General features: G+C 59.9%; 3 protein-coding genes across 7 annotated transcripts; 2 read left to right on the forward strand and 1 right to left on the reverse strand.

Annotated features, from left to right (window-relative positions):
- The first annotated feature begins 1,187 nt into the window (after positions 1-1,187).
- Positions 1,188-4,664, forward strand: CFAP126 (cilia and flagella associated protein 126). 4 transcript variants are annotated; one of them, XM_069794088.1, is made up of 5 exons: positions 1,188-1,248; positions 1,329-1,391; positions 1,896-2,012; positions 2,127-2,303; positions 4,245-4,664. In XM_069794088.1, the coding sequence occupies exons 1-5, from the start codon at positions 1,222-1,224 to the stop codon at positions 4,320-4,322; spliced, it is 462 nt and encodes a 153-aa protein (XP_069650189.1). In that variant the 5' UTR covers positions 1,188-1,221; the 3' UTR covers positions 4,323-4,664. The 4 variants fall into 4 exon arrangements, with proteins under 4 accessions (XP_069650189.1, XP_069650186.1, XP_069650187.1 ...); XM_069794085.1 differs by lacking the exon at positions 4,245-4,664 and adding an exon at positions 2,952-3,716; XM_069794086.1 differs by lacking the exon at positions 4,245-4,664 and adding an exon at positions 2,952-3,716 and having other exon boundaries at positions 1,932-2,012.
- Positions 4,665-5,065: 401 nt separating this feature from the next.
- Positions 5,066-15,941, reverse strand: SDHC (succinate dehydrogenase complex subunit C). 2 transcript variants are annotated; one of them, XM_069794104.1, is made up of 6 exons: positions 15,854-15,941; positions 11,907-11,963; positions 10,980-11,081; positions 10,108-10,169; positions 8,018-8,181; positions 5,066-6,053 (listed from the first exon to the last, which is right to left on the reverse strand). In XM_069794104.1, exons 1-6 carry the CDS (start codon positions 15,871-15,873, stop codon positions 5,949-5,951), a joined length of 510 nt encoding a protein of 169 aa, XP_069650205.1. In that variant the 5' UTR covers positions 15,874-15,941; the 3' UTR covers positions 5,066-5,948. The 2 variants fall into 2 exon arrangements, with proteins under 2 accessions (XP_069650205.1, XP_069650206.1); XM_069794105.1 differs by lacking the exon at positions 15,854-15,941 and adding an exon at positions 12,862-12,885.
- A 1,129-nt stretch (positions 15,942-17,070) lies between these two features.
- Positions 17,071-19,893, forward strand: MPZ (myelin protein zero). Its single transcript, XM_069794084.1, is given in 6 exon segments — positions 17,071-17,309; positions 17,877-18,043; positions 18,137-18,350; positions 18,432-18,567; positions 18,682-18,742; positions 18,892-19,893. Coding segments are annotated over 6 exon segments (945 nt in total). The 5' UTR covers positions 17,071-17,245; the 3' UTR covers positions 19,195-19,893.
- Positions 19,894-20,044: the final 151 nt, after the last annotated feature.

Genomic DNA, 20,044 nt, shown 5'->3' on the forward strand with positions numbered 1-20,044 from the left:
CTCCCCGGCTGGGCAGCCCAGGGAGGAGGCAGCTGCTGGCCCCAGCACTGCATTCGGGAAGGTCCCGGGGAGTCAGCAGCACCGATTCACCGGAAAGGTGGAGGGAAGCTCATCCTGGGATGGGTCCCATAACGCCATGGCAGTGGCAGGGCACCCGGCACATTCCTGGCAGCGCCCGTCCCAGTGTCCCGGCGTGGACGCTGCTGACACAACCCCACAGCACCCATGGGTGCTTTCTGGGGCTGCTGCCAGGGCATGCTGCCATGCGGCCCCGGGTGCCCCACGCCAGCCAGGACGCCAGGCGAGCTGGGACGTGTTGGGGAGCCATCGCCTGGGGGCTGCTGTGACATCTGGTAGGGGATGGGGAGGCAGGACGCAGCCACCTCAGACCCCGAGCACCCCCCCACAGTGGGTGGGAGGGAGAGCCTCAAAAAAGGAGCGAGGGCAGCCCCATCGGCAAAGATGCCCAGACCCGGGGTGCCCTAACCCTAATCTTAATCCTAACCCTAATCCAGTGCTGCCTGTAACCCTAACCTTAATCCCCAGCCTGACTCACACCCTAAACCTGGCCCTGACAATAACCGTAACCCAACAATAACCCCTACCCTAACCCCAATACTAACGCTAACCTTAACTCTGATCCTAACCCGGACCCTGGCACTAACCCTAAACCTCATGTCAGTCCTAACCCTCACGCTGACCCTAACCCAGGTGCTAACCCCAATCCTAATCCAAATCCTAATGCTAAACCCAACCCTACCCCCACACCGGCCCCAGGGCTGCGAGCGAGAAGGGCCGTCCCGCGGGGCGGGGGCTGCCCCCGCCGACCCCCGCCCCAAGGGCTCAGCCCTAACCCGACCCCCGCCCCGCAGACACCCCCCGGCCCGGCCGCAGCCGTAACTCCCGGCCCTGAGCCCGACCTCAGTCCTGGCTCAGCCAGAGCCTGAACCCGAACCCCGGCCCTTCGCTCCCTTACCCGACCCCGACCCTGACCCCGCCATCGCTCCAGCCCCAGCCCGGGCTCCTCCCCCCCGGTGGGCACCGGCACCGGGACCCGCCACCTCGCCCCGGCCGCGGCGCGGAACAGCTGGCGCGGACGTCACGGGCCACGCCCCCGCCTGCCCCGCCCCGCCCCGCCGGCAGCGCCCGCCGCGGCCGCTAGGGGGAGCGCGCGGCGCGACGTCACGCGGGGCGGTTGCCAGGAGCCGGCGCGCGCGGCGTATGGCGGCCCGCTACGGCGCGGGGCAGGTGGGGTCGCGGAGGGGGCCCGGTGCCGGTGCCGGTGCCGGTGCCGGTCCAGGCTCTCACCGGCCCCGCTCTCCCCGCAGTACGAGGACGCCTTCAGGCCCCACCGCCTGCAGAACTGGAGCGTGCCCCGGACCGGCCGGCAGGTACTCCCGGCCCGGACCGGCCCCCCCCCGGGACCTCCCCCAGCCCCAGCCCGGACCCCTAGGACACCCCGGGACCCCTTCAGCCCCGGCCTGGACGCCAAGGACCCCCTGGGACCCCCCTCAGACACAGCCCGGACCCCCCTTAGCTCTGGCCTGGATGTGCCCTGGGACCCCCAGGACCGCCCCAGAACTCCCTCCAGCCCCGGCCTGGACCACCAGGACCCCCCGGGACCCCCCTCAGCCCTAGCCCAGACCCCCGGGACCCCCCTCAGCTCTGGCCCAGACCCTGCCTAGGACTCTCAGGACCCCCCTCAGCCCCAGCCTGGACCCCCCGAGACCCCTCAGTTCCAGCCTGGACCCCCAGGACTCCCTGGGATCCCCTCAGCTCTGGCCCAGTCCCCCCTGGGGCCCCCCTCAGCCCTGGCCCAGACCCCTGGGACCCTCCCAGCCCCGGCCTGGACCCCCAGGACCCCCCCCAACCCCAGACTGGACCCCACCCCCCAGGACTCCTGGCCATATTTCCACCCCCTGCTCCCCCAGCGCCCCTTGCTGCGGGAGGGCTCCACGCTGATCATCGCGGATGACCGGGGGCACCTGCTCCCCACCGTGCCCCGCTCCCAGGTGAGCCAGATCCACGGGCACCTGTGGGGGGCTGGAGGTGACTCCTCCTGCCCCTCAGCCTGCACCGGGGCTCCCTGGAGCCCCAACACCCTCCCCTCCCCCTCTTCCTCTTAGGCCTCCCCATGGGGCACATTTGTGGGGACCTGGGACATGCCGCCAAGGATTCCCCCAGCCAGGCTGGACCTGACCTCCCGGTCGGCCACTGCTGCCATGCAGCTCATGGACAGGATCCGCCAGCCCACTGCCCTGACCCACGCCTGCAATGGCCTCTGGACGGAGATCACCGGGAAGGTAGGAGCCCATTGGGGCTCCAGTGTGGCCCACAGACATCTCCAAGGGTGGCTTCATGAGCTGGTGCAAATCACGGTGGTCCCTGCGCTGCAGGAGGCGAATTCTGGGAGAGGGTTTCTAGGGCTGGCGATGGCCCACGAGCAGATTTCAGGGGTGTTTTGTACAACGAGGCAGTGCCCAATGCTTGGGCCACCACCTCCCCTTGCTCTCAGGATGGGGCTCCCTCCGCTTCACCCCAAATCCAGGCTCCACTGCAGGCAGGGTGCCTGGGCCGCCGTGGCTGATGCAGCGCCGGCAGGAGGAGCTCACAAGCCACCGCTCTCCTCCCATAGAAAAGCATCCAAGAATAGGGACTGCCCTGATGTGGAGGGGTTCCTGGACCTCCCAGCACTCCTTTTCCACTCCCTGCTTTTCGCTGGGGACTGCAGCAACAGCACCTTGTCCCCGGGCAGACCAGCCCCTGCCCCAAGTGCTTGGGTGAGCCCAGCACAGAGCCTGGCCCTGCAGCGAACCCCTCCACAGCAGCGGGGGCTGGCCCAGACCCACCTGCCCCAGCATTTCTGTCCGGTCCAGTCACTGCCCCCTTCTCCCACTGCCCCCCGTCCCCATCTTTGCACCACGAGCATAGCACACGTCTCCCTTCCGCAGCCCCAGGAGCCTTGGTCGGACACACAAACTGCCAAGGAACCTTCCCAAAGGAGCAGTCAGTCATCCAGCCAGGGTATCCAGCCTGCTGGGCCCCCACCCGGGGCACCGCTAGAGGAGCCACCTGGCCCAGGAGCAGGAGCTGCGGCATTGCTCTCCCACAAGCCCAGCTGCACAGAGGTCCGGCTGAAGGCAAACGCGTCCCCAGAACCCCCAGCTGCACGCCAGCCTTGCTCCCAGCAGGCCAAACATGAGGGACAGACCCCACACTCCCACCAGTCTGCTGTGACAGACCTCCGACACGGGGACGCCGGCTTGCCCAAAATCCCAGCCTTGATCCACCCTGCTCTGAGGGAGGCCAGCCCTCGGCAAGCCACCCTGCCACAGGTCTGCGCTCCCAGCCAGGGGGGCTCTGCAGAAGCTGAGCCGCAGGGGGGCAGATCCCCCAGGCTCAGGGCATCACCTTGTGCGGGATGGGGAGAGGCGAGTCCTGGAGGAAGCACTGCAGATGCAAGAGCCAGGCAGCCATCTCGCACTGTGCTGTGAGCTGGCTTTGCTCCCCTCCCTTCCCCTCCCCAGCTGCTCCCAGCCTCTCCTGCCAACCATCCACCCCTTTGGACGTGCATACCAACAGAAAACACCTTCCTACCCCCAAGGGTGAGGAAGGGGAATGCGTCAAAGAAGCCTGAGTGAGGCTGACACTGGGAGACCACATGGCCTGCACTTGTGCTTTCGTGGCAATTGGAAAAATAGAGGTTTAAAGAAAAATAAATCCTTGTGTTTGGTTTCAGTAGCTCAGGGCAGAGCCCCAGACCAGTCCAGGCTGTGTGAGTCTGCGCGGTGCTTCTGTGTTGGATGTGGTGCCCTCTCTGGTTGTATCTCAGCTCTTCCCATTTAATAGCATCTCATGCTGGAAGCATGGGACCAGCCGGAGGACTGGAGCCACGCACGGCTCACCCGGCCTCTCCCCAAGCCGAGCAGCAGAAACCCTGCCATTGCAGGCTAGTTTCATCCACTCCTTTACTGGTCTCTTGCGGGGGGGCAGGCAGGTCTGGTGGTGTTTCCCATCTGCCCCAGCCATGGGGCAGTGCTGCCAGCCCCCTGCCACTGCTCACAAAAGGGAAATAAAGTCTGTGAAGCACAGCTGACAGACGCAGCAAAGTCTAACTTTGTTAGCAGCTGGCATACACCACAGAATAGCTCATTAGTGAGCAGAAGTGGGTTCCAAATAAAAGCCATTTCAGCAACTGCAGGAAGTAATTGGTTTAAAGCTAAAATACATTCATTTTCACCCAGGAGAAGCTCTCTCCTGCTGGGACATGCGGCTACACCAAACGGGATTCAGCAGTAAGTCTTCTCCCTCTGCTACGCTGACAGCAGACAGTTTTTCCTCCTTCATGATTTCTCATCTCTGAGGTTCCACATCCCCTCAGGGCTGCAGTGCCTTCTGCTAATTAAAGGAGTGGCAGATTTGTTAGGTCCAGCAGGCACAAAGAGGAGCTGAGTGAGCGGGAAGGACAGGGCTCGGATCAGTGGTGGAAGTAAAAGCAGTCACATGGAAACAAGCCTGGCCAGTGTGAGGGATGTTGCAGCACGTTATTGGACCAGCTCCCCTCCTGCCACTTCAGGTCTCCATCAAAAGCCCAATGAGGAGAGATGTTCCCCATAAAGCTGATGTTTTGCCAGCTGATGATGTGAGCAAGGATTCTTCCTGAAACAGAGCCAAGACCCTCGCTGGGGCAGGAAAGTGGGACAAAGCTCCTGATGGGGACTGTCCTCTTTGCAAAGCTTTGCTCCCAGTGGAAAATGTTGAAAATTGGCCAATTTGAGCAAAAGCTCCTGGACCTCGCGCAGGTGTTTGTACCAGCACAAACAACCGCAGTCCAGGTAGGAAATTCCTTTCTGCTGAGCTGGCAGCATTTCACAGACAAGTCAACCCTGCACCCCCAGCTCCAAAGGTCAGGCACTACACCTGCCTCTAAATGCTGCCAAGAGTTTGTTTTTCCATCACCCAGCTCCTCTGGGAAGTGGCAACTCCTTGGCTCTCAAAGCAAAACACCCCTTCCCAGCCAACTTTGCCTCAGTTAAGCGTCAAGCACAGACAACAAACTCAATGGTTCAGTGTGAAGGATCAAGGCTGCTTTATTGCAAAGACAGACGAGTGACAAGTGCTGAAACGAGAGCTGGTGGCAACACACAACTGGAAAACCATGTCCCTCCCACTGTGCCAGAGACAGAGTAACTTCCTAACGGGAAAATTGGACATTTTTCACTGGCAGGGGCTCCAGAGCCCCAAAGCTGGCTGAATTGTGACAGTCAAGGATAAGGAGTGGGGGGTTGAACCTTTGCAGGTCTGAGCACCCCATCCCAGCTGGCTCATGCTGCTGGGCTCAGAAAGTACAGAGTCCCATGGCCAGTATGGCACCTGGACACCACCGATCACCCATTCCCCTCACGGGTGCTGGCGTTGGCAGCTCCGCCTGCTCTCCCTGCCCTGGCACAGGCTGCCTCAATGGAGATGCTTGTCCTGTGCTGGGCCTACACATGCACAACCAGCCGTCCCCAAGCCCACTCGGACCTGCGGGGACACAGATTCAGCATTGTCTCAAGCTTGGGGACAGAGCAGAGAAAAGAAACGCCCCGGAGTTTGCCTGGAAGAAGCTAGGCAGCTCTCTGTGAGCGACCGAACGTGCCAGGACTGGCTGTCAATTTGTGCCTGGCTTTCTGTGGCTGCTCGGGTGTATGGCACAGCAGGAGACAGCCTGCCCTCTACCCCCCACCACTAAGAGGGGGCTAGCACATCACCCAGGCTTATGAAAAGCAACTCTGATCATCCACGAGATTTGCAAGGAGGGGAAGCGCCACCTTCCCCAAAGATTTGTAGTTACTCAGGAGCCTATCCTCCTGCCTCCCTCTCCACGCGTGTCTTGAGGTGGGCCAGGACGGAGCAAATCTTCCAAAAAAAAAAAAAAAAGGGAGGCCATCAACCAGGAGGTACCTTCACATTGCTGCAAGGCCCGCGGAGGAAAGCAGGGTCAAGATCAGGACCAGCACCCCAGACTGGTTGACCTGGGGGATCTTGAACCCCTTCCCCATGTCCCATGCCTGCGGGAGAGAAGAGACACAGCAGGGTTAATTCAACAGGGCTGGGATGGTCCCTGACGGGGGATGTGCCGGATACAGGCAGAAAGGCACCTTCTTTCTGATAAAAGCTAGCAAGACCACCCCAAAAAACAACCTTTGGACCACCAGGTACAGACTGGAGAGAGGGCTACAAGCGTCCATCGGTGCAGGGCAACAGGCAGGGGTCTCCCTGGGTGCAGGCACATGTGCACCGTGCCAGAGGAAGCTTATCCCCCACCAGGCCCCCACACCTATCAGCAAAGCCGCCTGTGAGCTCTCCCTAATGCCCAACAGCCGCAGCGCGCCAGGTTCACTTCAAAAGCAGCAGCTGCTCTCTGCTTGCTTCTCTCCTCCTGACAGAAATAGGTTATAAAGCACAGCGCAAGCTGCAGATCTGAGGCAGCACCAATATCCCCATGGGCAGAGCCGAGCAGGCGGGGATGAGCCTCAGCCCCCAGCCCCTCTGTGTATGCCCCTGGGTATGGTGTGAGCTGTGGAGGCCAGGCTGAGCCCAGATGGCAGGGAGGGATGCTGGAATGGTACCCTGGAGGTGGGTGTCCTCGGTTCCCTGGTATCGCAGGTGGGTTTGCACCTCTCACCTGACTTTGGCCAAGCGAAAGTGGGATGGCTGAGGGCAGCCTGGGGAGCACACGCCTCCTCCCAGCCTGCCACCAAGATCCAGGGCTCAAAGCAGAGAAGCATCTGGGGCAGAGGCACTAAACTGAACCTGCTCCCTGTTGACTCCCCTTCTGTCACTGATGGGCTGCGCTGCTGAACACAGCCAGGGGCCAGTGCTGCTGGTTTCCTTCTCAAGACAATTTAATTGGCATCCTAATATATACGTGCAGTCAGAGACTTCAGCACACATTCGACTCATGACGCTCTGAACAAGCAGCCAGTTATGACTGCTCCATTTGCCCAACAGCGTCTCCATGAGCGAGCAGGGCTCAGCCAGCTGCAGGCCCCATGCCCCAAGACCTTGTCCGAGGCCAAGTACTTGAAAAGCAGGTAATGAGCGCTCACAGCACTGCCAGCCAGTGAGCACCTGCCCCAAGGACCCACAGAGGGGGCTCCTCTCACAGCACATGGCTGTTGCTCACCACAACAGCTCAGCCAGGCGCCTCCCAGCACTCTGACATGAGCACCTCGTTAATGGCTGCTCCCGGGTAGAGGATACAACATCGAAAAGTGCTTGAGTCTCGTGTTTCCATGCTGAAAACACTGGGAGCCATCAGCACCCGCAGCACGGCTCCACACGTGATGCTCCCCCCACCCAGAGCAGAAGGATCGTGTCATGCTCTGGGCCAGCTGCCTTTGCAATTTGCTCCCGTAAAACCTAACCTATTTGGAGCTACAGAAAACACAAAATCAACCTCAAAAAGCAGCACATCTTGTACTGTTCCCAGCAAGAAACTCTCAGCTCTCTTCATCAAACACAGGAAGCTCAGCTGAACGGAGCTGCTTGTTCCTCACTTCAGCCCAGTGCAAACATCACAGGTTACTCTCTGCGCTGGCAGCGCCATCTCCAATCCTCTGCCACACATCTGGGCTCATTAAATATTATAAAGCATTGGAAGATCACAGCGCAACGGCTGCATGATGAGAGTGAGATAACGAGCAATGGGTGGCACCTCTGCAGGGCTCACACCCACAGCTCTGCAGACACATCTCCTGGCTGTAACACTGCTCCCGCCACGCCTCGTCCATCTCCTGCAGCCGAGCAGACGCGGTGGGATGCTTCAGCCAGCTGTGCCGCCCGGTGAAGTAGCAGCGTAGCAATGCTCTTTGCAACTTAAATGTACCCAAAAATAGCACTGAGGTTCTGAAGCACTCGAGGTGACTAATTCCCATTTCCAAGGGCACCTTCCCAGACGCCGCACCTGGCGCTCCCGCAGCCAGATGCTTCCCTTCCCTCACACCCTTGGCCCCTTGTGGAGGCTACTCACAAGGTGTCGGACTCCATTCCAGGTGTGGTAGGAGAAGGGGAAAGCCAGAGCGAACTTAGCAGAGTAGATGAGAGCGGGCCCCAGGCTCAGCGACTTCACCATGGCCAGGTAGTGGGGAAACTGTTCTGGGAGCAGCAGGGCAGCCAGACTGAAGAGGGAGACTCCTGAGGAACACAAAGCCCGCAGGTCAAGCCCGCAGAAGCATTTCCAACCCCTCACTGGCCAGAGAGCCCCAGGCCACCTCTACGTCTCTGGTTTGGTGACCTGGCCTGAACCACCATCAGCTCATGGTGGCGTGCGGAAGAAGAAGGAGGGAGAAGGGCTCTGCCCGTCTGGTGGCAGCGCCAGCTGCACTGTGACAGTGTATCCTGGGGTGCTGAGGACTCAAACTGGGGCAGCAACGCTCTGAATCTGGGTCCTGCACCGGGGGCTGCATTACTCATACAACACCCAGAGACCAAACTGGTGTGACCTCATGCAGTTGCAGCCAAACCAGCCCAAATTCAGGGATAAAGGAACAATGAAGTTCAGAAACGTAAAGTGGCAGCTCTTCAGCGAAGTCTCCAGATTGACATCTTGGGACAGAAACCCCTCCGCTGCCAGCCACTGACACAGGCAGTGATCTAGCGAGGCTGCCTCGGCGGAGACCAGCAAAGGAACCAGCAGACAAAGAGGTAGCCTGACACATGTGGCTGCGCTAGCTGCAGGAGCCACAGCAGCTTCTCCTCCTCATTTCTAGGCCAAGAGGGTTCCTCCAGATGGTGCTGCCAGAAGAATGGGAACGACAGCAGCCAGCAGTCAGCCAAGTTGCAATTCAGCCTCCGCTCAATAGCGCCTGATTACATTGCAGCACGCTAACTCGAGCACCTCGGCTGAGGCCGGCGCTGGCAGCACAAGTCAACCAGCTGCTTCCTCACTCAGCCACTTGTCTCCTCAATGGCCTTTGTGTTCACCCTGCAAGAAGCGCAGGAAGTCAGAGGCTCCTGTAATTATAGGCCTTGACAGAGAGGAGTTGAACACTTCTCCCTCCTTCTCCTGGCTGCTGAGCTGTGGTCGGTAGAAGCGATGTTCCTTCATGCTCGATCGGCCTAGGAAGGGACGATTTCCCCTCCAGCAGAGGCTGATAGCTCAGAGCAGAAAGGCAACAGTGAACCTGCCAGCTCGGCCTGTCTGACAGCAAGCTGGATGGGGACCACAGCAGGAGGACACATGGGTGTCCTTTTTTAGGAGCTCAACTCCCAAGCCCTCACAGGAGCCAGGCTGGGAAGGGCAGGCTGCAGCCCTCGCTGCTCCCTCTCCCTCTGCCAAGTAAAGAACACAAGTCCTCAGTCCTGCACATCTTTTCTGAGTCCCTTCACTCTCTGCCCTTCTGCAAACACCAACCCAGCTCCGCCTCCCCCCAACAGGGAGCTACCAAAGAAGCACCTTCCTGCTGCCATGAGAGGGCATTAATGGAAATAAAACAGCCTTTCACAGTTAGATGTCCTTAGTCAAACCATGCAAGTCAAATTGCTGGAGGGAGTTTATTGGTTTCAATGCTGGTGCCGCCTTCTCCCCCACTAGGATCTCTGGGAAAGCAGCAGCCACTCCCAGGAAGCTGAAAAACTCCACCTGTCCTAAGGAAAATCCACTATGCTCTGCCTGCCTGACAGTCTTTCCCTCACACAGTGTCTCCTGTAAGGATAAACCAGAAAAAAATAGCCACAGAAGAAAAGAGCTGAGACCTAGAGCAGCTGATCAGCCTTTTCCAGGCTGGGGGAGGCCCAGAAGAAAGCAGCCAGGCCAAGCCAAGTGCTGCAAAGGCTTCGAAGGCTTTTACATATGGGGGAGTATCGTTGCCTTTGCAGCACTGGAGTCACTCACAGCACAAGAGGACCTGGGGACAGAGAAATGGGGATAGGGAGATATTCAGGGGACAGAGAAAGGCAGAGGACAAAGCACAGGTTTCCCAAGAGAAAACCCACTGCTGAAGCTGGGGACAGAGGGGAGAAAACATCTGCCTGGAGTCACGTCTCTGAATCAGTCACAGGGGTCTTCCCTCCTGCAGCCCCCACCCTCCGTCGCCACAAGCACGTGGGAGATGCACGCACCTAAGCTCAGCGCAACGCCGGTGCCCCGGTGTGTGATGGACATCGCCATGGGCAGGGACCACCTGCAAAACAACCAACCTCGTCAGCAAAACAGGGCACAACACCAGGGAGGCCTCCAAGGCCGCAGGACAAAGCACAGCCCATCTATTCCTAGACAGCTCCGTGTTGCTGGGTGGGTATTTCTGCACTCAGAGTTATTCAAGGAATCCAGCCAGAGCAAAAGGGGAGAGACACGGGAATTTGCAGAGGCAGCTTGGGAATGGCAAATGCCACTGGCATGAGTTTGGGAAGGGGAAGGGCGTCTGCTGAGAAAGCTTAAAGGGAGATGAAACAGGAGAAGACTGTAAGGCTCCTGCAGTTTAGGAAGAAAAGGGCAGCGTTTGGGCATCCAGGCTCATGGATAAACAAGGGAACCTGGAAAACTGACAGAGGTGGCCCCAGAGCAGCAGCCACCTCTCTGAGGAGGGAACACAAGACCCCCGAGTTGGCCTCCTGCCTCCACCCCAAGGACTGCCAACTCTGCAACGGGACACACCATTCTGTCCAACCACCCTCCGTGGAGGCGGCTGCCTTTCAACAAAATGCTGCCCTGCCCGAGCACCCTGAGGCACAGCTCTGGGGGGACTGTACCCCTCTGCAACACCCCGTATGAAAACAGTGAGTGTCATCACTCCGTGGGGGAGACTGTGATTCCCACACACAGCTCAGACGGTTCACAGCACAATGTAGAGGGTCTCCCCATCCTCTGCCTGAAGTGACAATGGGAACACGCACAGCCCTCCCACCCAAGGGTGCCTCCGGGGACGGGGCTGTTGTGTGCCAGAGCCCAGAGGTGTCCCAGTGTGAAGCTGAGGAGGCCAAGAGGCTCTTACTTGTAAATGGTGATGTGAGGGGACAAGGGACGATTGGACTTGGTGTTCTTCTCCCAGAAGCGGGCCATCTCCTCCTTGGCTGTCGTTCCCATCGGGACAACACTGCAAAAGAAGAGGGAGACAGAAGGTGCAGGGAGATGGCCAGCATTTTACCCCTGCCCGCTCCACCAGGCTTTGCTGCAGCAGCTTTCCATCTCACAGGATGTGAGCTCCTGGCTGACCTTGACTACAGCAGCACAAAGAACGGCTCCAGCTGTGCACAGACCCGGGTGAGGAGAGGATCGCTGCCAGCTCTCCCGAGTGAATAATAACATGCAGGATGGGAAGCTGCCACGCTGGAATCCACTCAGCCAGCAGAGCTGAGCCACCCCCCCCAGCACCACCCAAATCAGGGTATAGGATATCAGATAACACATTATATAATACTGATAACATGCAACCTGCTCTTTACTGCCACGGTAATTGCACACTGTACCAAATAAAGAGCTTGTAATTTAATGTTCCTGAGATTATACAGCAATTACACTTACAGCCCAATTTAGCAGAAAATAACTATTTCTCCCTAAGCCCGGCAGCACGAAGCACAAGAACAACAGGGCTTCTGCTGCTCCCATCCCTCCTCAGGTGCAAAGCTGTCGCACAGAGCGGCACAGAGGGGCAACAGGGGTACGGCCACCCCCACTAGAGACCCAGGCCCACCTCAGCAGCCAGCCAGGCTCTCCCTTCATTCCCGGTCACAAGCTCCAGCCCCTCTGCAAATAGGCCGTGCCTTCGTGGTGGCGTGAGGTGGTAAGTGCCCAGCCAAAACATAGCGTTAATCGACCAGAATTACTAAGTGGATGGAGCGCACACATGCCCCAAAGCCTTAGATGGGATCCCTCCAGGAAGAACTTAATCCCGTTACTCTCAATAAAACCTCGGACTCACTGTCGCACAGCAAGGCTGGGGCCAAGCCGAGCCAGCAGGCACCGCCGACCGACACATCTGCAAGAGAGAAGACAGAAAGGCTTTGTGAGTGCCAAATAAATGCCTGAAAATGCCAGCAAGATGGGGCCAGGGAGGGGATTCGCCATTTCAGCGGTTCATATCTTAAAATAAATCTTAACACGAGAGGTTCTGGGCTGTTCCTCGACAAATCTCTCTCCTACACTGAGCTCTTAACTAGAGTCTCTAGACGCTGCCCAGGGGTTCATTCTTTACAACACCCTGCAATTAGTCTGCTCAGCTGTAATACCTTGTTTGTAAGACAGACATAAACAGCACTCTAAGCTCACAGCTACGCTGAGGCAGTCCATTTTTCACTTTCACTATGGCAATTATCGGGGCGGGTGGCACACATCCCCAGAAAGGCGCATCTGCCAAGCTCCGCAGAAAGGGCTGATTCAGGCCACAGCTCTCTGCGTGTCCAAGATGAAGACATCACCTCCCCCTCCTTCAAACACTTGTTTTCATTACAGCATTTCACCGTCGCCACTCGTTAAGCTCCAAGCACCCATGAGATGGGAGGTCACTGCCACAGCCCAGAGCACACAGCATTTCAGCCACGCCGAGGCCCAGGGCAGGAGGTAAAAAGGGATTTTGTGGTGCCCGAAGGAGTGGGAGCCACTCTCTGCAGAGCGATTGTAGTAACTGCGACTCTGACATTCAAGGGCATCTCTCCAGGAACGGGGAAGAACAGGCCCCCGGCCCAGTGCAGCTCGAGCGTTTGCAGATGTGGGCTGGAATCTGCGGCTCCCGCTCCTCTCCAGGACAAAGTGTAACAGGCAGCGCTGCCTTTCCTGATGACACGACGAGAACAAGGTGTGTAATAACGTTTGGCACGCTCATCTCCAGCACAGCGACAAACACTAATTAATCTTCTCAAACACACAAGCATCTGTACCAGCATCTCCTGCTGTTTCATTAACAGCCGTAGATAAACGAAGCTCTGCTGCTCTTCATTTGTCCTACAGCTGGTCTCAAGGATGCGGTAGGAAAAACATCTGGAGGTCAGCTCTTTACCGGGTGTAAATGCAAAACAAAAGTCATTATTATTAACCACTCCGAGTTCCTGTGTAAATGATCTTTAGGATGTTTCCTTTCAAAATCCTCCCTTGCGTTCAAAGGCTGGACTTGAAACACAGCAGGTTTTAGGAAGGCATCCCACCTGGATGCATAAATTTTCGGCAATGCAGAATCCACCCCATGCTGCAGTGCAACATTTCTGATTGAAAACCCTTCTTTGAACCATCTCTAGTTTATCAACACCCTCCCTGAAGTGCAGCCTGACAGCTGAACCGAGAGCTTCACAAGGACACAGCAATGGCTGAGCCCAGCCAAACCTCCACCAAGCCCACCATTGTGTCCGAGAGCAGCCAACAACAGATCCCCAGAGAAAAGTCTCAGGAAACACACGGAAGCACCCCCCACCATGTGCAGCTCACGTACTTCCTGAGCCAGTAGATTTCAGACCGTAACAAAGGGCCTTTTCCACCATGAAATCACACTGTCACCTCCCAACCCCCCACCCAACTTTCAGTACGAATTCTCACAGCTTAACCAGATGCAGAGAACCAGCTCCTTGCTTGTCCTGGCCCCTGCAGACCAGCGCCAGCTGCCACCTCCCACTTCTTGGGCAGGAGAGAGGAGGTGAACGATAAATCTCTACACACAGACCATTAATGATTTACACCCCTCACTCATGCCCCCTCAGTCCTCTTTTCCAGATTAAAAGGCCCAACCTACTTCATCTCTCCCTGTGCAGAAGCCAGTCAACACCTCTTCTGGGGGCCAGGGTGGTGGAAGAGGGAGGACTGGCTCCTAATCACACACAATATTCAAAACAAGAATAAAATCCACAATGCATTTGCATTTTTTCAAAGCTAAACTCCCCAGCAAAAACTCCCTATCCTCTTGGCTCAATTTTAATATTTTTTTTTAAGACGCAAACCATTACATCTTGCTTCAGTATTACTACTGCTTGCAAAACACAGCCCTCCAGCTAACCAATCAAGGTCACTCTGTACCAAGGACCTGTTCTCTTCATTATTTATCATTTTCTAAATTGTTGCAACTTCTCCAGCTCTCCATCCATTAACTTGCACTTTCTTCCAGATCACAGACAAACATGTTTTTTTAAAAAGAATAAGCCCTAAAAGAGGATCCTCTGGACCCCTGCCGAGAGCTTCCCACAGCACCCCAGCCAACTCCCGCTCTGCCCTGCACCCAAGGACAGTGCAAAGACTCAGGGGACCCCCAGATAGTGTTAATTATTGGGGACTTCACAGACCGCAGCCGCTCGCATGGGGCTGGAGAAGGACAAGTGTAAAGCAGCAGCTCAAATGAGATGTCTATATAAACACCTGGCAGTGGAACAGCACAGGCTGCGCACGCCCCACCACACAGCTCCATTAGCTCAGGAGGAGAATTTCAGGAGTCACAGGGGACAGCTCTGGAGCAGCATCAGCTTAGTGTCACGTCGATAGACATCATTAACATTTATCCTGCAAGACAGGTCTATAAAAATCACTCAGATTTCACCATGGAGGAGGCAAATGAGAAACGATTATATATGCTTTTTCATCTGACAAGCAGAAGCAGACACAAGATGAAGTTATCAGGCACAGGCTTCAAACCAGAGCGAGCAACTCCTCTCTTGTTTTTCAAGCAGCAGCTGCTGGGCCCCCGCCCCAGCAGGTATCAGAGCCCCCCGCCTCTCCCGCTGCCGGCAGATCCTGCCTTTAAACAAAGCCACACACGCAACAAAGAGCTTTCCACAAAAGCATGACGGCTCTGACTGCCGTTAGAACAGAATAAATTAAGAGAATGAAATCCCAAACACTGTCTCCAGGCTGATATCAAAGAGGAGAATAGAGGAGAATGTCAGAAACAGGGCCTGGGAGGGGGATGGTCACAGCCTCAAGGAGGCACAAAACTTTCCAGTGTGGGTGGCAGATGGGAAGAGGTACCTTCAGGCCAAGCACACACAACACCCTTCCCCATGGCTGCTCAGCACCACAGGCATGGCGGGACATGCTCCTGCACAGGACCGCTGAGCTCCCATGAAGCCACCAGCACCCTGTTGGGCGGCCCTGCGAGGTGGGGGACAGCCCCCCAGCACAGGTTGGGTGGTAAAATGGACGTTTGTCCACCCAGAGCCCCAAGAGCAAGGGACGGAGAGCAGCTGCAGGCAGGCACCGGGAAAGAGCACGACTACCCTTCTCCGCAGCCCCGCCGAGCGACCCGGCCTCGGCTCCCCCCCCGCAGCCCAAGGGGGTCCTGGCTCCTGGCCCGGCTCCGCACTCCGCCGTTCGCAGCCCGGGGCTCGCCGCGACGGGGGCAGCACACGGTTCAGCCGCCCGAGGGGGAATGCCTCACCGGCTCCCTGCAGCCGCCGGACCGGGCGCGGGGGGGTGGCGAGGGCAGGGACACGGGCCCCGTCCTCCGCCTTAACCGCAGCAAGGGACGGGTCACAAAGCGTCGGCGCTTCCCGAGCCCCTGGAAGCCGCAGCGAAACGGCCGTGCCCGAGGGCGCAGGGACCGGGACCGGTCCCAGGGGCTGTCGCGGCTGGGGCGGCGCGGCCCGTCCGCACACCGGGGACCGTTACCCACCGCCGGGCTCGGGGCAGGGACCTGTCCCGGGATGGGGCACCCCGCGGCCCGGCCCAGCCGGGGCTCCGTGCGCGGCTCCGGGGCTCCGTGCGCGGCTCCGGGGCGCCCCCGGCCCCGCGACGCCCCTCCCCCCTCCGCCGAGCTGGCCCCGCGGCACCGACGGGACGGGACGGGACGGGACGGGACGGGACAACCGGCCGGCCCGTCCGTCCACGGCGCCGCGCAGCCGCTCCCGGGGCCGCGGGTCCCGCCACGGCGCCCGGCCCGGCCCTCCCGGGAATCACCTCAACGCCAGCGCCGCCATCTTGGAGCGCCACACACACCGGAAGCGGCCGTGACGCACTTCCGCCCCCACCGCCCGGGGCAGCCCGTTCCTCCCGGGGCTGCGCAATACCCCCGGGCTGCCCGCCACCCCTGCCCGTTAACCCCCGCCTCGTTACCCCTAGAGCTGCCTGTTACCACCAGAGCTGCCCCTTCCCTCCCCAGGCTGCCTGTTACACCCACCGGGGCTGCCCGTTACCCCGCAGAGCTGTCTGTCACCCCCCGCCCCCTTACCCCCAGAGTTGCCGGTTACCTCCCAGGGCTACGCGATACCCCCGGGGCTGCCCGTTACCCCCTCTTGTTAGCCCCAGAGCTGCCCGTTAACCTCCCCAGGACTGCCCGTTACTCCCCCATGTCTCCCCCCGAGCTACTGGGGAGCAGGACGGGGGCTCCCCAGTTCCCCGGCCCGCCAGGACCCTCCTGCCTGCAGCTGCAGCCTATGGAGGACGTTGAGGCAGGAAAATCTCGCAGCTCCCGGGCGAGTGCCATCCCCGTCCCCATCCCTGTTGCCTGCCCTCCCCCAGCCACCAGCTCTCTGGGGAACTCAAAAACCTTCTGAGGCAAACCCCACTTTGGAGCTTTTCACCCCAAAACACCACTTGCTCCTCGGCCTATGGCAAAGCAGCTGGAAAGCCCTTGTGCAAATTCCTGGCCTGGGCTCTGCACAGGGTGGTGGGACTTTGGTGGCTCCCCACTTTGCACCCCACGGGGATGGATGTGCCCTTGTCCATCACCACCCTCTCAAAGCTGTGTTTTCACCCCAAAATGAAGCTGGAGCAGAGGCTGCCGGGAGCACACTTGGCCGGAGCTGGCAGTGCCAGCCAGGGAGCCCCACACAGTGGGGCAGGAGCAGGGACCGCACCGGAGGGTGCCAGCAGCCAGCCGGTGGCTGCAGGACAGGAGGGGACATAGCAGTGGCCTGTGATGTGGTTGGCGTGAGACCCCAAGCCCCGCCAGATGGGTCCATCCCTGGGACTAACCGGGGATCGTGGCCATACGCTGGTGCCCTCCGGCTCCGGCCACATTCCTGCTGAACCGCCTCCGCTGCGGGCGGGAATGCGGCTGGACAAAGGGTGCTGTGTGCTCAGCCCCCCCCGCCGCATGCTTCCCCCTCCTCACCCATTGCCAAACTAAATGCCCCCTTTCAGCCCGGGGCACCCAGCACCCCCTGGCCCCCACCGCCCTGGCTGCCTGGCGCCCATTGGCCCAAGGCCGGGGCGCCGCCGGCATCATACGGTGCTGCTTGCTCTTAAACCTCGGCCCCCGTCCCGCCGGCACCCTTCGGCACACCACCGGGCCTCGCGCACTGCTAGCCCTCCATGCGGCTCGGAGCCAGCCGGTGACAGGCAGCCACCATGTCACAGGGTGCTGGGGGCAGCAGCAGCCTCCTCCTCCTCGCCGGGCTCCTCTTGGCGCTGGGTAAGCTGGGGATGGGGATGGAGAACCGGGGATGCTGGTCCCAAAATCCTGATCCCAGATGCTGGGGGGTATCGGGGGGCTCCAGACCCCTGGGAGGTGGCCATGGGGCTGGCGGCCACCCACACATCTGCTTTTGGGACCAATCACTGGTAGTGGCAATGCTCGGGGACTGTATCAGCTGCCATGCTCCGGTCCCCATCACAGGGCTGCAAGGGGAGTCCCAGCACCAGCCACCTCCCTGGGGACAGGCAAGGGGTGCTGGGTGCCAGACCCAGCCCTGCTGGCATCCCCGGGTATCAGCCAGTGCCAGGACATGGTCCCCTTTGAGCCAGCCACGGGGACGCCAGGGTGGAGGCTCCCCGCAAAGTCACCCGTGGTGGCACAAAGAGCCGCTGTCCCTCACCAGCCCTTCTGCTTTCTCTGAGGCCAACAAAAGCCCTTTGGCGGCAGCACGGGGCTGGGCACGGGGCCAGCGTGGGGGCGCAGACCAGCCAGCAGCCCTGGTGATACATACCTTCCCTGTGCTGGGGTCCCCTGTGGGGCTGACGGGTTTGTGCCCCCTGGCAGGGCCATCCCCGACATCGTCCATCCACGTGTACACGCAGCGGGAGGTGTACGGCACCGTCGGCTCCCACGTCACCCTCTCCTGCAGCTTCTGGTCCAGCGAGTGGATCTCCGAGGACATCTCCATCACCTGGCACTTCCAAGCTGAGGGGTCTCGCGACAGCACCTCTGTAAGCACCTGCTCCGCTTTGGGGCTGGGGGTGGTCCTGCTGTGCTTGGAGCCACCGTGACCCCAATGTCCATGTGTCTGTCCCCATCGCTAGATATTCCACTATGCCAAGGGACAGCCCTACATCGATGACGTGGGCAGCTTCAAGGAACGGATGGAGTGGGTGGGCAACCCCCACCGCAAGGACGGCTCCATCGTCATCCACAATCTGGACTACACCGACAATGGCACCTTCACCTGCGATGTCAAGAACCCCCCTGACATTGTGGGCAAGTCCTCCCAGGTCACACTCTACGTCTTTGAGAAAGGTACGGCACCGGCAGTCCCCTCCCCACCTCAGTTTCCCTGCTCCAGCTGGGGTGGCTGATGGGGCACTGGTGTCCCTACAGTGCCCACCCGCTACGGCGTCGTGCTGGGCTCCATCATCGGCGGGGCTCTGCTGCTGGTGGCCGTGGTGGTGGCCCTTGTCTATCTCATCCGCTACTGCTGGCTGCGGCGGCAGGCAGCCCTGCAGCGACGGCTAAGGTGAGCGCCACTGCCCAACTGGGGCAAAACCACCCCAAAATGGGGCTGCCAGCAGGACTGGGGGGAGAGTTGGCCTTTCTGAGCCACCTTTTTGCCTTTCCAACCCAATTTCAGTGCCATGGAGAAGGGGAAGCTGCAGCGATCGGCCAAGGACACATCCAAGCGCAGCCGGCAGGTGAGCACCGAGCGGTTGTGTGGGCAAAATGGCCCAGCCGGGGTGGGGGTGATTCCCTCTCCTACCTTTTGGTGTGGGAGGAGAGGCTGCGGGGCGAAGTCCCCAGAGCAGGGGGGTACCACGGTGCTGACACTGCCCTGTCCCCGCAGGCACCCGTGCTCTACGCCATGCTGGACCACAGCCGCGGCACCAAGGCGGTGAGCGAGAAGAAAGCCAAGGGAGCCCCGGGAGATGCCCGCAAGGATAAGAAATAGCGGTTAGCAGGCAGGGAAGGTACCGTGGGGGCAGGCGCCGGGGCCCCCCCGCCCCCCAAAGTCGTCATGACCATCGAGATGGAGCTGCGGGGGGAGGCCGCCGAGGCAACCCATCCCCCGGCCACCGTCCGCTCCCCCAGCAAGGGCAGCCTCAAGAGTGCCCTGATGAACATCATCAAGCCAAACTCTGGGACCTGACACCCAGCCGCTGGTGGAGGGGGGGTGCCAGGATGCGGCCCCCCCGACTCCGGGAAGCGGCCGCCCCGTGGCACGGGACCCGGCGAGGAGTGGGGTGTGGTCCTCGCCCCTGGTCCCCCAGCCTCGGGGATGCTCCAGCGTCCCCACACCCTGTCCTGAAGCCCCTTGGTTGGTACCTTCCTCTGCGCAACCGCTGCCCTGCCCAGCCCCGGGCACTGATGTAATTTTTCTATTTGAAGATGCAACCACTGAATTTTGGGTCTGTCCCCCCCGGGCTGTCTCGGTCCCCCCCTCCCCAGGGACCTGCGGGGTCCCTGCGGGACCGTGCCGTCCTCATCCCTCCCCGTCACCCCCCCCCCCAAACCAGTCTCTGGGAGGGTTTCTCTGGCCCCATTGTTGCTCCTTTTCTAGCCGTTTTCTCGTCTCTCCCTGCAACTGAGCTCAAATGACGTTGCGGGGTGGCCCCCGCCCCATCCCCTCCGTCCTGCTCCCATCCCCCTTTAACCCTCCTGCCCTGTAACCCCCGGCCCCCCTGCATCGGCCGGAGCCTCATGGAGGAGGAGAGGCTGCGGCCAGGCTGGAGGAGCTGCCGCTGCCCATCACCCCAGAGCCAGGCGCCGCTCCCCAACATGTTTTTCTATGCCCTGTCCATGTCCCCCCATCCCCACGGCGCCATTAATAAAACTCACATCTCCAGGAGCCCGGTGTCTGCCCCAGCTCATCATCGTTCCCTGCTCGAAGTGGGGGTGTTTGGGGGAGGGAGGGGGGGCAGAGTGTGGCTGAGCACTTGTAAACTCATTGCATGGAGGCCCACCAGCTCCCACAGGGAGAGGGGCATCCCTGCCACCGT

The sequence above is a fragment of the Haliaeetus albicilla genome, chromosome 10, assembly GCF_947461875.1.
Source record: "Haliaeetus albicilla chromosome 10, bHalAlb1.1, whole genome shotgun sequence".
Taxonomy (NCBI): Eukaryota; Metazoa; Chordata; class Aves; order Accipitriformes; family Accipitridae; genus Haliaeetus; species Haliaeetus albicilla.